We start from the raw sequence: 16,290 nt of genomic DNA, 5'->3' as shown, positions 1-16,290 counted from the left end.
GCCCTGTTTCAACAAAGCAGTCCAGCACGGATCAGTACAGATTGGTACTTGCCGGATTGGTAAAGCCTGATTCCCTTTGAGTTTCCACAGCCAACCCTTCCTGGAAGGCGGCATGTTAGCCAGATACCAACAGCCATGTAATGCCATAGCAGTACGGCACAGTGTACCCCACTAAGGAATCCAATGAAGAAGAAAAACATGACTAGCTCCACCTCCTAGGGTTGGTATGTCTGGCACCCCAAAAGAAGGGTCACAAAAAATGTGGGACGGTACGGGTGAGTTGTTTGGGGATATGTCCTGTTTCCATGATGTGGTCCATTCTGGATTAGTACAGTTTGGTACGGGTTGAATTGATAAAGCCTGATCCTGGTTCCTAGAACTGAGCCTTCTTGAGCAAAATTTCAGAGTCGTGAAATTTTGAAAATATTTTTTTTTGCTGCTGCTGGTTTGCAAAAATTGAACTCTACTCAGTATTTACAAAGTTATCAAACGGATGAGTTTTGCCAAACTAGGGGCGTGGCTGACTTGACAGACAGGTGAGCACTTCGTAGCTATTAGCAAGAAGGCTAAAGAATTAAACTGGACCTCTATGTCCATGTTTCAGACAGTGTGTTTTTAATATGTCTCAAAAGCCTCGTTTCAACCAAGTGGTACGGTACAGATCAGTACATTTTGGTAGCACGACACAGTGTACCCCACTAATAAATCCAATGAAGAAGAAAAACATGACTAGCTCTACCTTTGGGTGTCAGTATATCTGGCACCCCAACAGGAGGGTACCAAAAAGTGGTACGGTACGGATCAGTAATGTGGTGACCTGTCAAAGGAAATGCAGCAAAATGTGTGCCGTACCAAGATGAACCAAACTGAACCGGTGGATACAGGACTATAAACTAACAACCAATCAGAAATGTCCTGCTCTTTCCTTAGATCTGTGGAGGAACATTCCGGAATGTTAGCTTACAGAACGCTGAGTTCCAAAGTGCCTTTATGTTTCTTAAAGAGACAGTAGCTGAAATGCAGCTTGAGTTTTAAACTGAAACAGAAACATTTGGTGGATTTTTCTACATTGTGAAATGTTAGGTTTAATCTGTTCCATGTTTTTATTCAGTAAATGTACGATCCTGTCAAAGCTGTGGTTTGCTGAGTGGGATAAACTTCTCCCTCAGTTTGTGAAGATTTCAGGAGGAGGAAGGGGCCGGACAGACCGTCGAATGTTGCATCACACTGAGACAAAGTGGGACTGAAGGAGGTTAAACAAGGAGTCGAGGACATAAATCAGAAACCAACAGCTGATTTTTGAAGATGGATGACAGGAAATTAAACACACACACACACACGGGGCGACAGAAACCTGAGGAGAGCATCACACACACAGATGTGAGAGCTCAAACAGCTTGCAGAGATGTCAAACACGGATAAGAAACACTGGTTTGTGTCAGAGAAATGATTTTAAAACATTCGCTCAGACATTTTCTCTCCGTGGCTCCGCTCATCCCTCTCCTCTGTTTTCTGCTCCTTTGTTTCGCTCTGACAGAACGAACGCCCACAAACAGCTCAAACACGTTCAACACAGGCGTTTGTTCCCTGAGCCAGGCCAAAACGCTTTCTCCTCACAGCCACAGAGAACCACGCCGTCAAAGATCCTGCTCTTACCTTCTTCAGCTGTCCGCTCCGGGTTCCCACAAACACCACCGTGTGCTCGCCGTATGTGTACGCAGCCACGGCGCCCATGCCCTCCGTGCGGTCCTCGTACAGCGGGCTCCCTTCGATCACCCTCAGACCCCCGAGCGGCTGATTCAGGACTAGACCGCAGAAATCATCTCCAATCTGCTTCGGCTGTGGAGGAAGGAAAGTTTGGATTATTATCAGGACAGATTCCACAGATCATTGTGCTTATTTTAGTCTTTATTTGTCCCTCTAGTGCCCCCGTAGTATCTTTACATGATTTACAGCTCGTTAAAATTTCTCCATTTTCCTCTCCCTGCTGGTTTAGTAAACTTTTACTTCAGCCTCTGTCTCAAACACTTTGCTTTAGCTGCTGTCTCTTTAAGGCTCCCTGCTCCACAAACCCCCTTCACTCTGATTGGCCAACCCTCTGGGGGCCTGTTTTAGAATGCTGACCTTGGTGTTTGAGGTCCCGGCCTCTAGGATGTCATGAAGAGATCCTTATGTGATGACCTCATCATTTCAGCAAGTCTTGTGAAGATCTGATTTTCTTAGAACTGAGCTTCTTTGGGCAAAATTAAAGAGTCATACAATTTTAATTTTGAACTCTGTCAAATTAGGGGCGTGGCTGCCTTAAGGGACAGGTGAGTGCCTTGTAGCTGTTAGCAAGGAGGCTAATGACCAACACCTGGCCTCTATGTCCAAGCTTCATACGGTCTGTTGTTTGTATCTGTCTCAAAAGCCTTGTCCCAACAAGTGGTCCCGTACAGTTTGGTACGGTTCAGATTGGTAAAGCCTGATCCTGTTTTTCCTCCGCCTGACAAGCCCCTCTTGGTAGGTGGAGTGTAAGAGGTATGTCGTTGACTACGGAAAATTGTGGCAGTATTGCACAACACAGTGTACCGTGCTAATAAATCCAACGAGGAAGAAAAACAGGGAACAGTTTTGTTTGGAAAGCTGTTCCATGCTGTTTGGTGACGCCTTTTTGACGCCAAACAAAAAGGAAGTTCTCTTCAGGAAGTGGACTGCAGATTCAAACATGGCGGGGTTGTTTGTTGTTCTTTCTTAATGTTGTTGTACGGTGAGTCTTTTAACTTATCAACAAATTGCCGTGTAACATAAGGGTACCAAAAAGTGGGACGGTACGGGTTGGTAATTTGTGGACCTGTCAAAGGAATTGCCATAAATGTGTACCGTACCAAGATAAACCAAACCAAACTGCCTGGTGTAAACCGGGTTATAAATACACACCAACCAATCAGAAATGTCCTGCTCTTTCCTTCTCTGGAGGAACATTCCGGAATGTTAGCTTACAGAACCCTGAGTTCCAAAGTGCCTTAATGTTTCTTAAAGAGACAGTAGCTGAAATATAGCTTGAGTTATTAACTGAAACAAAGGAAAAGCCACAACATGCGCACCGTACCGGGATGAACCGTACTGAACCGCTTGGTGGAAACAAGTCTTAAACGTTGGAGGTATAAACTTGTGTCTCTTGTGCTCTGACTCACCCGTCTCACCTCTCTGTCTCACATTTTGACGATATAACACGGACACGTCTCTGAGCAGCATGTGAAGATACCATGTTCTACTCTGTGTTTCAAAGTTTAAATGTGCGTGTTTGTGTGTGTGTGTGTGTGTGTGTGTGTGTAGCTCAGAGCAGGGAGGAGCGCGGTGATTACAGGCTCCACACTAACCCTGTCATTAGCGGGTTAAAGCCTTGATGCTCCACAGTTAAAATAACACGCTGGAAACTCAGAGATGCTGGATTAACTGCTCTTCTGAGGACCTTAAACGCCTCGCTGAATCAGCTGCTGCTCGGAGTTAAAGCTTCAGGGTCGTTTCTTGTTGAAGGAAATGTTTCTGTCCTTCACCAGCGCTCTGGGTTTATTGACTGAATGATTGGACGAGGATGATTTGGAGTCTATGGATCCAGAAATACTCATCTGTTAACAAAAATATCGGATTCTGTTTTATTTCTCATGTCCTCATTCCTAACTCGTGTCGTCTAAAGAGACTTCAAACAGAAAACACGGACCAAGCTGCGAGAAAAGTTTTATCTCATGGTGATCAAATGCAAAACGTGGGCATGAGACATGAAGGCATGAGCAGAGGCTGATACACCACTTCAGTAACCACCTGTGATACATGTTTGGTAAATTTACATGGATCTAACCGCCCATTACACACAGACAACAGCATCAACGTCCTGTTGGTCCATGAGGAGAAAACCATAAAGACACACCCACTGTTCTCAAAAGAAGCCAGGATGACAGCAAAGACTCTTGAAAGTTAGCACTGATTTTTCTTTAAGAATGAACAGAACAGTGGGGAAAAAATTTCATCTGTTAGCAACAGCATCAGTGACAGCTCAGCTAGCAGCCCCCTTTATCAGCTGATTTCTTGATTAAGACGGGTAAACATATATCCCTGCTTTTACAAGAGTGTTTTGGCCTTTAGCCTGTGTTTTAGCTTTTAGCTCATGTTTTAGCCTTCAGAGCATGTGTAAGACACTAGCCTGTTATTTAGCTTTTAGCTTGTGGTTAAGCATTTAGACTGTGTTTTAGCTCTAAGCTCATGTTTTAGCCTTAAGAGCATGTGTTAGCCTTTGGCTTGACTTTTAGCTTTTAACCTGTGTTTTAGCCTTTAGCTCTTGTGTAAGCATTTATCCTGCTTTTTAGATTTAAGCTCATGTTTTAGCCTTAAGAGCATGAGATTAATTTTTTAGCTTGTATTTGAGCCTTTAGCTTGTACACAAGCTTTTAGCTTGTGTGTTAACCTTTAGCTTGTATTGTAGCCTTAAGCTTGTGCTTTAGCCTTGAGCCCTTGCTTAAACTTTTAGGTTGTGTTTTAGCCTTTAGCTTGTGTTTAAACCTTTAGCTCGTGCTTAGGCTTTTAGGTTGTGTTTAGCCTTTAGCTTTAATTTAAGCCTTTAGCCTGTGTATTAGCCTTTAGCTTGAAGTTTGGATTAGCCCATATTTCAACTCTTAGCTTATTATTTTGCTTCTGGCCCCTATTCTAGCCTCTAGCTTGTGTTTTAGCCTTTAGCTCATGTTTGAGCCAGGAGCTTGTGTTTTTGCCTTAAGCTCATGTTTTAGTGCTAAGCTTGTGTTTGAACTTTTAGCTTGTGTTTCAGCTTTAAGCGTGTTTTTTAGCCTCTAGCTTGTGTTTTAGCCTTTTTACTTATGTTGTAGCCTTTAGCTCGTGCTCTATCTCTCTCCTGTTTCTCTTTCTTCTGCTCTTCTGTCCTTTTTCTGTCTGACAGTTAGGCTCCAGTGTCCACCATCACTACAAAATTAATCACAGAAATAATTTTTGGCAGAAGAAAAACACAGATCTCTCTCCTCTCTCTAAACTCCATCAGCTCACCTGATCAGGAAGCTAAATAGCATTTAGTAATAATCTATATTGTTGCAGATAATCTCATTTTAAGGTTTGGATTACGATCAGGCAGATATCTAGAAAGGAGACTTTTTCAAGATCACTTAGAAACTTCTTAATTCAAACGGTTATATTTGATATTTCTGCTGGTTTTGCTCAGCATGTTAATTCATTTTGAGGTGGAGGAAACTTCTGAGGCTAACATTTATACTCTACAAACTGACAGGATGTGAACAGTGACAGGACAAAGCTAAGCTAATGGTGGAAGCAGCTCAGCTCACAGCCCCCTGTAAGAACTGAGGGCTGTCAGAGGATGATGAGCTCACGTCCACACACCAAACCTTCAGAGGAAAAACATCATGATGGACATTTTCAACATCTGCAGGAGAAAAGCAACCTGACTGTTACTTCCTGTTTCATGATGGTCCTCACAACAGCAGAGGAAGCAGTGTGTGTGTGTGTGTCTGTGTGTGTACAGTAGAGGAATCATTATTAACTGTGAAGGAAGGTCCTGAGGCTCTCACACACACACACACACACACACACACACACACACACACACACTTTAACAGGACAGATTGTTGCATGTTGTGCAGACAGGCGACCTGCTGGTGACGTTTAATGAAAAACAAGGCCCAAACACACACTCACACACACACACAATAACACAATGTACAAGAGGAGGGATGTCATGTTTCGACCTCACATCGATGCATGGACACACACACACTCACACACACACACACTCCCTGCTGTTTATGATAAAAGAAGGAGGTCAGAGCATACACACCAACACCCCCTCCTCTTTCTGCCCTCAAACCTCACACACACACACACACACACACACACACACACACACACACACACACACACACACTCTCTCTCTCACACACACACACTGGCTCATTAGCTTACATTTCATCACTTCCATCAGCGTGTGGTTGATTGGCTGTGATTGGCTGCCTTCCCTCCACCCCTCCACCTCACACATCCACCCTTTCTCCAAATCCAGGAATCAAACCCGGGCCCGTCTCCTGCTCCATTGTTCGCCGTGAATAATCTTTCCACCCACACCCCAAAAACACCCCCCATGACCTCAAATAACCCCTCCACCCGCGGGGAAACACTGATGTGGTTCCTGTTTACGTGCATTAATATGAATCTGATTTTTGTGTGTGTGTTTCGATGTGTGTTTATATGTGTGTGTGCCTGCAGCCAGTCTCTGTCCAGATGATGTACCGTTGGCTCAGAGCACAGAAACAAAGCCTCCAACTCTTCACACCACACAAACACGACTCACAAACACGACTCACGGGCTGATGAATGACTGTACAGATCTGATTCATATTCACACAGCTCGTTATTCATCCGAGAGGCCGTTTGCTGCGTTTACTGCTCATCATCAGGCCGACAATCTGCCTCTGGGAACAACTTTAGAGACATTACGCTCCATCCAGGGGTGAGCCGCAAACAACGTCCCGTCAGGGCTTCTTCAACTTACCACATCAGACCAAGAGTGTCTTTAAAGTCACCCTTTGGATACACAGTGATGTAAGCTAGAGTGTCCTTTCACTTGTTTGTGGTGAGTCTGGGTTTCACTGTAAACAGTAAGTCACACAGAGGCTTCTCTCTAGCTGTGTTTCCCGGCTAATTTCTCACAAGATAAAAGCAATATTTCAGAAGTTTAGCCGTTAGCGAGTAAGCTAATTACATACAAGTGTTTCCACTAAGTGTTCCGGTACGGATCACTTCAGTTTGGTACGGGTCGGATCGGTAAAACCTTATCCTGTTTGCCTTCTTCTCGCGATTTGATTCTATTATGATTTTCGGAGTGCTAATTTGATTTAAATTGCAATTCTTTGATATTTGCAATTTTTAGTTCGTTTTTTTAACCTGACCATGAAAAAAGTTAAATGATGATAATGTCTACAGACTATATCAAGAGCCATATTATATTAAAAAAAATACACATCAAATTTGTTAGAGAGAAATTTCACCCTCTGCTGGAGAATAGTGGTAACTTTTTACCAATACAGTTAATAAACAAAGACAGAAATTAAAAATCTGAATTTGGAAAATAAAATGATTTTTTTTTTTATACAAAGAATCACGATTTTGGTATTTTCAAAAAAAAAAAATCCTGATATCGATTTTCAATTTTTCTCCCACACCTGTTGGGTTTACACATTGATTGTTGGGCGCCGCCCTGTTGGTTGTGGCTGCCTATTGCAGCAGCTCTCTTTTCTTTGTCCGTTTCTTGTGATTTTTGTTCAACTCTTTTTCGTCATCTTTGTATTTGGAGTGGATCATTACTTTGTATGGTTCATTTATTGGTTATGGACACCAAACCTTTTGTGGGTTCAGTGATATTTTTGCTATTTTTGCTCCTGTGTTTGTCTGGAGATCCTACATGTAACCATGGCTGCATTTTTTACATATGAAATCAGCTGTTAGCAGCCTGTAGCATGTCAATGCTAACTGGTGCAAGGCCGGATGTTTCCCACAAGGTGAGGAGAAGGAGGTGAGGACGACGTGCTGGTTCTCAGGTGTGAGCTAAGAAGTGACGACATCGACCTGTCCTTCCATCCATCGTTATTGGGAACGTAAGATCTATCTCCAATAAGATGGACGAGCTAGCTGTGCTAACCCAGCAACAGAGGGAATACCAGAGGGCAAAGTAGCATCATGCTATTTACAGACATGGCTAACAGAGCTAACATCAGACACCAAGGCCACATTGGAAGAGCTTCACCTGCTGTGAGCAGACAGGATCCAGGATCCAGAGACTGAACAGACTGCTGAAGAAGCTCAGTCCTGGACCCTGTGGAGGTGGAGGCTGGCTGACTGGACAATGATGGACAAGCTGTCAGCATCTATTTTCTTATGGAGCTTTTTACACTTTCTATACACTTTCTTACTTTGGTTTTCTTATAAAGTAAGTTAAAATATTGTAACGTCCGTCCAGATGCTGATCTCTGAGGTCAATGACTTTGTAGAACTCTGAGGTCATCAATTACAGAATTCTGTCTATGACCTCAGAGTTCTAGAACTCCTGCTGTTGCTCTGCAAACAGACTGTTTTGCATGCATGCTCCTGATTGGTTGATTCTCCTTAAACTACAGACTGTAACCTGACACCTCTCAGTCCAAAGTGATGTGGTCTTTGTCGGCGTTTGGCTCTCTCTGAGACTCACCGTGTGGATACAGGGCAGCTCTTTGTTCAGTAACCACGGTAAGGAGAGCCTTCCCTCGCCGCGGTAACAGGAGCGGATCCTCTCCCTCATGGCCAGGTTGATGTTGTGGAGAGTAAAGAGACACAGGACGGTCTCTCTGGGTGGGTTGGAGCGGTTCTTCTGACCCTAAAAACAAACACACAGAGTCAGAAAGACGGAGGTTAACAACACGAGAACCAGTAAGGACGAAAAAAGCTCACCTGTGAGAAGACGACGAACAGCACGTCATCATCCTCCGACAAACCGAGCGCCTGAGCCAGCCGCCGTCCCGGTTTCTGTTTGTAGGCGGCCTGAACCAGCCGGTACTCCACGCCGTCTTTGGTGCACCCCAGAGGAAACTCCACGTAGGAGTAGAACTCGGTGTCGTTGGAACACATGCGTACGATCTTCGAGGTGAAGAACTTCTCCCCGCCGGCGTCCATCTGCGTCAGCTGCGTGTCGAGCTGCAGGGTCAGGAAGTAGACGTAAGTGCGGCTGGAGAATCCGTACACGTAGTAGATGTCAAATGCCGGGTAGAGCGACAGCGTGTCGGACGGGATCTTGATCTGTGAGGAGACGAACTCGTCCTGGTAGACGAGGGAGAACATGTTGACGCTCTCCTCGTCTGCCACCAGCTTCCTGCTGGACAGCGTGGGGAAATATTCAGACTTTCCATCGATTGCGGCGCCGATGAACAACCGACTGCCGCCTTTCACCGGCTTCTTCCTTTTTGGGTCAGCGCTCCAGTCGTCTTCACCAACAACCACGCCTGGAGGAAGAGGAGGACAGAGTTATTGGTCACATTGTGTAAAACAAGTTCTCCATGGTTTCAACCATTCGATCTTGAAACTATTGAATTTAAGCTTGATTTGGACGAGTTAAAGAGGCTACAGGCTGACCATCTGTCAATCAATCAGCCACGCCCTTATATGGACAAAAGTCATGAATTTGATAATGATCCGCTTTTTGAATAGGTGTGTATGTGGTTTCTGGTGTTTCTTTAGCCAGCCTCTAGTGGGCACTCCAGGAACTGCAGGTTTTAACACTTCAGCATCTAGTTCATACGGTGGCTGGTAGGTGTCAGACAATGTAAGTCAAAAGAGGTCAGTTATCCCAAAGGACAGAATAAGTTGTGAAAGTACAATATTTTTTTTCCTTGTTTAACTTCAGCTAAAATAAATAAAGCTAAAATGCTAACGTAATGGCATGACCAATTCATGAAGCTAAAAGTAAGATGACACATCACCATTTTTGTTGTGGCTTTTGTGTCTTGTGGCGTGTGGGTTTGTGTTATGGTGTTTGTATTTGTGTGGTTCTGTTCATTTTTATGTTGTGGCTTTTGCATTTGTGTTGTTTCATAAGCATTTGTGTTGTTTCGTTAGCATTTGTGTTGTTTCGTTAGCATTCTTGTTGTTTTGTTTCTGTTCATATTGTAGGTTTGGCCATTATGTTTTTGCTTTTGCATTTTTGTTGTTTCGTTAGCATTTGTGTGTTTCATTAGCATTTGTGTTGTTTTGTTTGTGTTCATGTTGTAGGTTTGGTCTTTATGTTTTGGCTTTTGCATTTGTGTTGTTGCATTAGCATATTTGTTGTTTTTTTTTGCATTTTTGTTGTTTCATTAGCATATGTGTTGTTTGGTTAGCATTTGTATTGTTTTGTTAGCATTTATGTTGTTTTGTTTGTGTTTATGTTGTGGGTTTGGCCATCATGTTTTGGCTTTTGCATTTTTGTTGTTTCTTTAGCATTTGTGTTGTTTCTTTAGCATTTGTGTTGTTTCTTTAGCATTTGTGTTGTTTCTTTAGCATTTGTGTTGTTTCATTAGCATTTGTGTTGTTTTGTCAGTGTTTATGTTGTAGGTCTGGCTATTATGTTTCGGCGTCAGCATTCTTGTTGTTGCGTTAACATTTGTGTTGTTATTTTTTGCATTTATGTTGTGGCTCTTGCAATTGTGTTGTGACGTTTGCAAAAGCCTGACCTACGGGCCACCATACCCTCGTTTTTCAAAATCAAGGCTGGCCACTTCTCTTCAACAGATGAAATAATAACTCCTGTTTTTCAGGCTGAGACTGGTGCAGTGCATGCCTCCATCTGGCTGAACTGATAAGTTTAAAGACGATTAGTTTTCTTCCTGCGATAAACTAGCGTCAGTGAATAGTTAGCTTTGTTACAAAAGAACATCAGTCTCTGAACAGGAAACAGAAATATGAAGCAGCTTTTGGCCAAGTTTTGAATCCAAACAGAACAAGAAAACTGGGGGGTCGGGGTCTTGCTCACCCTGTCACGATTCTGTTTTGCAAAACTGCAAAAGTCACAAATAAAACATGAAGATTTATATAAAATGATGATTAAAAACAGTTTCCAATGCATTTTTTTGGAATAAGAAGTGATAAATTGTTAATATCTGCTGGACTCGTCAAGTGACAGCAGCTTCACGTGACCCTTTGACCCTAAATGAGACGGATCCTTCAGCTCGAGCTGAGCTTTCTCTGTGTGTTTCATCATTAGACTAATTGTGAGAAAAGAGCGTATGCTTGGTTTCTCTCAGACTCATATTTATGTCACAACAGAGAGAGTGAAATCTGATGATCTCAGCGTGATGTGTCAGCCAACAAACGGCGAGTGAGAGGACGGCTCTGATGTGGGGACAAAGTCTGCTCGTCAATCACCGCCCGTTTGCTCCTGACACACTTCATTCGCGTTTTGTTCAAACTCAAAGCCGCAGCAGCAGATTTAGCATAAAACCTGCAAAACATTTTGACACCCTGACACATGATTGACACCTGCAGGTTGAAACGCTTCTGCAGCCTGTCAGGAACAAAGCGGAGAGGGAACACCAGAGCGCCGTGTTCCTCGCCGTTTCAGGGTGGAAACGATCTCAAAGTGACGTCAGCGAAAAATCTGCTGAGCAATGACTGCAGACCAGAGGAACGGGACTTCAGGGTTCAGATAAACCAGGTGGGTTTAAGGCCTTGATCCTAATCCTGATCTTAGCCCAGGTGTGTCTGACCAGCTTACCTGCCATCCCATCAGCCTCTCTGGCCCCGGACAGGTAGTGCTCTTTGCGGTGGTGCGGCTCGCCCAGTTTGAAGAGATCCTCCAGGCGAAGGAACTGACACACGCCCTGCCAGATGGAGCCGCACGCCACCAGGCGGTTCCCCGTGTAGTCCACCAGGAGGAGCTTATTCACGTTATCAGACGACTCCAGCCTGAGGGGATGGACAGGTGAGCAGAGTGACAGGTGAGACTGAGACAGGGGAGACTGAGACAGGTGAGACTTTAGACAGGTGAGACTGAGACAGGTGAGACTGAGACAGGTGAGACTTTAGACAGGTGAGACTTTAGACAGGTGAGACTTTAGACAGGTGAGACTTTAGACAGGTGAGCAGAAAAACGGGTGGAGCTGAACCAGGTGAGACTTCAGACAGGTAAGACTAAGACATGTTACTTTGGACAGGTGAGGTTAATAAAGGTAAGCTTTGAAATGGAGGCAGAAAAAAATTGAACTTTGGACAGAGAGAAAGGTGAGACTTTAGACAGGTGAGACCATAGACAGGTGATACCAAAGACAGGTGAGACCATAGACAGGTGATACCAAAGACAGGTGAGACCTTAGGCAGATAGACAGGTGAGACAAATAGACAGGTGAGACCAATGACAGACAGACAGGTGAGTCAGATAGACAGGTGATACCATTGACAGGTGATACCTTAGACGGGTGAGACAGATAGACTATTGAGGCCTTAGACAGATAGACAGCTGAGACCATAGACAGATACACAGGTAAGACCATAGACAGCTGAGACCATAGACAGATAGACAGGTGGGAAAGATAAACAGGTGGGACCTTAGACAGATAGACAGTTGAGACCATAGACAGGTGAGACCTTCAGCAGATAGACAGGCGAGACCATAGACAGATAGACAGGTGATACAGTTAGACAGGTGAGATCTCAATCAGATAGACAGGTGAGACCTTAGATGGATAGACAGGTGAGACCTTAGACAAATAGACAGGTGATACCTTAGACAGATAGACAGGTGAAATAGATAGACAGGTAAGACCTTAGTCAGATAGACAGGTGAGACGAATAGACAGATAGACAGGTGAAACCTAAGACAGATAGACAGGTAAGACCTTAGACTCGTAGACAGGTGATACAGTTAGACAGGTGAGACCATAGACAGATAGACATGTGATACAGTTAGACAGGTGAGACGAATAGACAGATAGACAGGTGATACAGTTAGGCAGGTGAGACGAATAGACAGATAGACAGGTGAAACCCTAGACATATAGATATGTAAGACCTTAGACAGATAGACAGGTGATACAGTTAGACAGGTGAGACCATAGACAGAAAGACAGTTTAGACCTTAGACAGATAGACAGGTAAGAGTGATATACAGGTGAGACCTTTGACAGGTGAGACCATTGACAGGTTAGACCTTAGACAGATAGACAGGTGGGACAGCAAGACAAGTGGGGGGGAGCAGGTATGATAGTCTTATTTAAAGATCAAATATGTAGACAGACAGGTGAGTCCAACAGGAATTCAGACAGACAGGTGAGTCCAACAGCAATTCAGACAGACAGGTGAGTCCAACAGGAATTCAGACAGACAGGTGAGTCCAACAGGAATTCAGACAGACAGGTGAGTCCGACAGGAATTCAGACAGACAGGTGAGTCCAACAGGAAATCAGACAGACAGGTGTACACACACTGAACAGGTGGAAGGACAGGTAACAGGTTTGTAGGTCTCTAAAGGCCAGACTGACGGCAATGAGACATGAGAGGACAGACAGTTGAAGCAGACACACAGGTGTGTTCAGACAGACAGGTGGTTAGGTAGAGGTGAGGAGGCCAGGTGTAGACAGGTGTGTGTGAGTGAACAGGTGTACAGGATGGACAGGTGTATAATCAGACATGCAGACAGGTCTCACCTGTGAGCACACGCCCTCACGCTGGGCGGAGGGTAACACTTGGCGTTGTCCTCCACCGGTCCGGTCATGTGACTCCTCAGCTCCGTCAGATTGGCCGACAGCTTCAGGACGCGGTTGACGGCGCCGACGAACACCTCGCCCGTCCTCCTGTGGACCGTCAGGTGAGTCAGGGAGGTGTCAAACGCTCGGTACACTGCCCTGCTGGACGCCACGGTGGGAGGAGGAGGAGCAGCCGGGGCGCAGAGGAGGGGGGAGGAGAGGAGGGAGAGGAGGAGGAGGAAGAGGAGCATGGTGGAGAAAGAGAGGAGGAGGAGGAGGTGAGGATGGAGGGATGGAGGAGGAAAGGAGGGGAGGAGGAGGAGAGAAGAGCTGGCTGCAGGTCGGAGGACGAGTCAGCTTCACTCGGGCATGACTGCGAAGAGAAAGAGAGGATACGATTAACTACAGGAGCCTGTGAGGGACATTTTTAAGATGATTGCTTTTGGTTAAAATCCATTTACAAACAACACAAACCGACAACAGGGCGTCTCAGGTGAGGTGTGAGACAGGTAGACAGACTGTTAACAGGTAACACACCTGAACTTCTTCAGCTCAGCCAAATCTGTGTGTGTGTGTGTGTGTGCGTGTGTGTGTGTGTGTGTGAGGTGTTTGTGATTCCTCACCTGCCGCCTGATGAGCAGCTTTAAAACCTGATTTTATTTACAAGGCGTCTCAAACACACAGCAGTGGAGAGATTATCCGTGTGTGTGTGTGTGTGTGTGTTTGTGTGTGTGTGTGTGTGTGTGTGTGTGTATCGATCTGTTTCCGTCTGTCTTCCCTCTGATTCTCTCATAAAGCTTCAGCAGCTCCTCGAACACTGAGCTGGATGGAAACTTCGCTCTCCTCCTGGCAGCCATTTCTCCTCCGTTTACGTTTGACTGACAGCTTTGATTACACACACACACACTCACAAACACACACTCACACACACACAGTATCTATAACAGCTCTCTATAAAGCCTCTGAAACGTCACTCCACATTAGCGCGGGTTTTAATCCACAGCGAGGCCCTGAACGAGACAAAATGGAGGATTTTCTCCTTGTTCGTCAGCGGCGGTGGCGGCGGCAGATTCCTGCATTAAAACGCTGCAAACGTTCAGAGCGTGGGCGTTCCACCAGGGGAATTGAACCCTCTACTGTAGCTGTGTTTCATGTGATGCTTCTGGTTTGCAGCGTGGACACATGAATCGATAGCAGAGAATATGAGACACAGTTCCTCCTCTTCTCCTCCTCTCTCGTCTTTCTGTTTCTCCGTGTCTGATATTTCTTGGACTCGTCGCTCTTCACGAGCACTGAGCTCCAAGTTTTCCATGAACAGACCACCTGCTTTATCTTAAAGCTGCTCGTGTAATGGTGCCAGGCTGTAGTACAGAGTGTTGACATGTTTCTTCATTACTAACACACACACACACACTCCAAGAGGAGAGGACACACAGACCGTCTGCAGAGATACAAACACTCCTCTTCAATGTGGGGTTGGACTGTGAACGCCCTGTGTCTGAAATCTCATATCAGCTTCAGTCCTCTGAGGACAGGGCCGCTTGGAAAATCTCAGCTCAACTCGTGGTACGGTACGGTACGGTACGGTACGGTACGGTACGGTACAGTGCAGTACAGTATGGTACGTTAAGATATAAAATGTTACCATTTGTTACCATTGGGTATGATTTAATTCTGTGTGATATGATACAGTACGTTACCACAGAATGTGACACTATGCCAAACAATTCCCATACATTACGGTTTGTAATGTCATGCTACATTACAGCAAGCTATGAAATGGTACGGTACGGTACATTAAGATATGATACTAACTGTATGATATTATACGATATAGTACGGTACAGTAGGTGACCACAGAATATGACACAGTACAAAACAATTACCATTCATTGTGTTTTGTAATGTTATATTACGGTATGGTACAGTAGGTGACCACAGAATATGACAAAGTACAAAACAATTACCATACATGTGTTTTGTAATGTTATATTATGGTACGGTACAGTAGGTGGCCACAGAATGTGACATGGTGCCAAAAAATTACCTTACATTATGTTTTGTAATGTTATATTATGGTGCGGTACAGTACAGTACGATACAGTATGATATGGTACGGTACGTCAAGATATGATACGATTCTGTGTGGTATGATACACTACAGCACGTTACAGTATGTGACCACAGAATATGATACGATATCAATTCCCATACAATGTGTATTGTAATGTTATGTTACATTATATTATGGTACGGTACAATGTTACATTAAGTTACATTAGGAAACAATACAATTCAATTTGCACATAAGCACAGACATCTTTTGCCGATGAGAGTCCAAGTAAACTTTTACAGTTTTTCAGATTTCAACTGAATTCACATCATTTTTGGAAGAGAATGAAAGCAAACACAAAGGTCTGATGACGTTTTGATCTTAAGGGTGGTTTGGTTTATCGATGAAGTCAAATTGTGCACCAAGTAACATGAAAGTAAACGCCCCACCTTAAAACTACCTGTAGACTGTATGAGAGCGAAACACTGATTTATTAGTTTTTATTTGATCACTTTTTTTCAGTCAAGCTTCAGCAGTAACTATACAAAGACAGCAAAGTATCCTCCGTCTATGTTCTTAACCCACAGGTTTACTGTGGTCTGATCCACACACTAGAAAGTTCCATGCATGCATTCTCTATAGTAGGGATGCTCGATACCACTTTTTTTTAAGACCGAAACCAGTACAAGCACATTCTCATTTCTGACAAAGATTCCCCACTTCACTTTTTAACTTTATTTCATTAATTACGTGAATCAGACATCAGTACCGTATCGTTTTCAAATGTTTAAACCCATCCCTAATTCTTTCTTCCCTTTTTTCACTTTATTCCATCCATTTACTTTGAGGTGAACACATTTTTGGGTGCACCCCCAGCACCCTTATTCCCTGCCCTACTGAGTAACACGGAACAAAAAGATACGGTACAAAGTGACATGAAAAGATACGGTACAAAACCAAAATATACAATGTGGAGAGATACCAAAGGAAAAGATACAA

At 44.2% G+C, this 16,290-nt stretch overlaps 1 protein-coding gene across 1 annotated transcript in view; it reads right to left on the bottom strand.

Moving 5' to 3' along the window:
* Positions 1–13,591, bottom strand: part of plxna3 (plexin A3) — a gene marked incomplete at its 5' end in the record, with an annotated part of 102,772 nt that extends 89,181 nt beyond the window's left edge. The window contains 5 exons of the mRNA XM_074682508.1: positions 1,657–1,839; positions 8,240–8,404; positions 8,479–9,026; positions 11,273–11,463; positions 13,200–13,591. Coding sequence (XP_074538609.1) covers positions 1,657–1,839; positions 8,240–8,404; positions 8,479–9,026; positions 11,273–11,463; positions 13,200–13,591 — 1,479 coding nt within the window. The remainder of the gene's footprint in view (positions 1–1,656; positions 1,840–8,239; positions 8,405–8,478; positions 9,027–11,272; positions 11,464–13,199) is intronic.
* Between the last annotated feature and the right edge of the window lie 2,699 nt (positions 13,592–16,290).

This window comes from Halichoeres trimaculatus, unplaced genomic scaffold (genome assembly GCF_033239565.1).
Source record: "Halichoeres trimaculatus isolate MK-OKI-2021-1 unplaced genomic scaffold, fHalTri1.1 fHalTri1_scaffold_11, whole genome shotgun sequence".
Lineage (NCBI taxonomy): Eukaryota > Metazoa > Chordata > Actinopteri > Labriformes > Labridae > Halichoeres > Halichoeres trimaculatus.
This window is presented reverse-complemented; position numbering and strand designations above follow the sequence as displayed.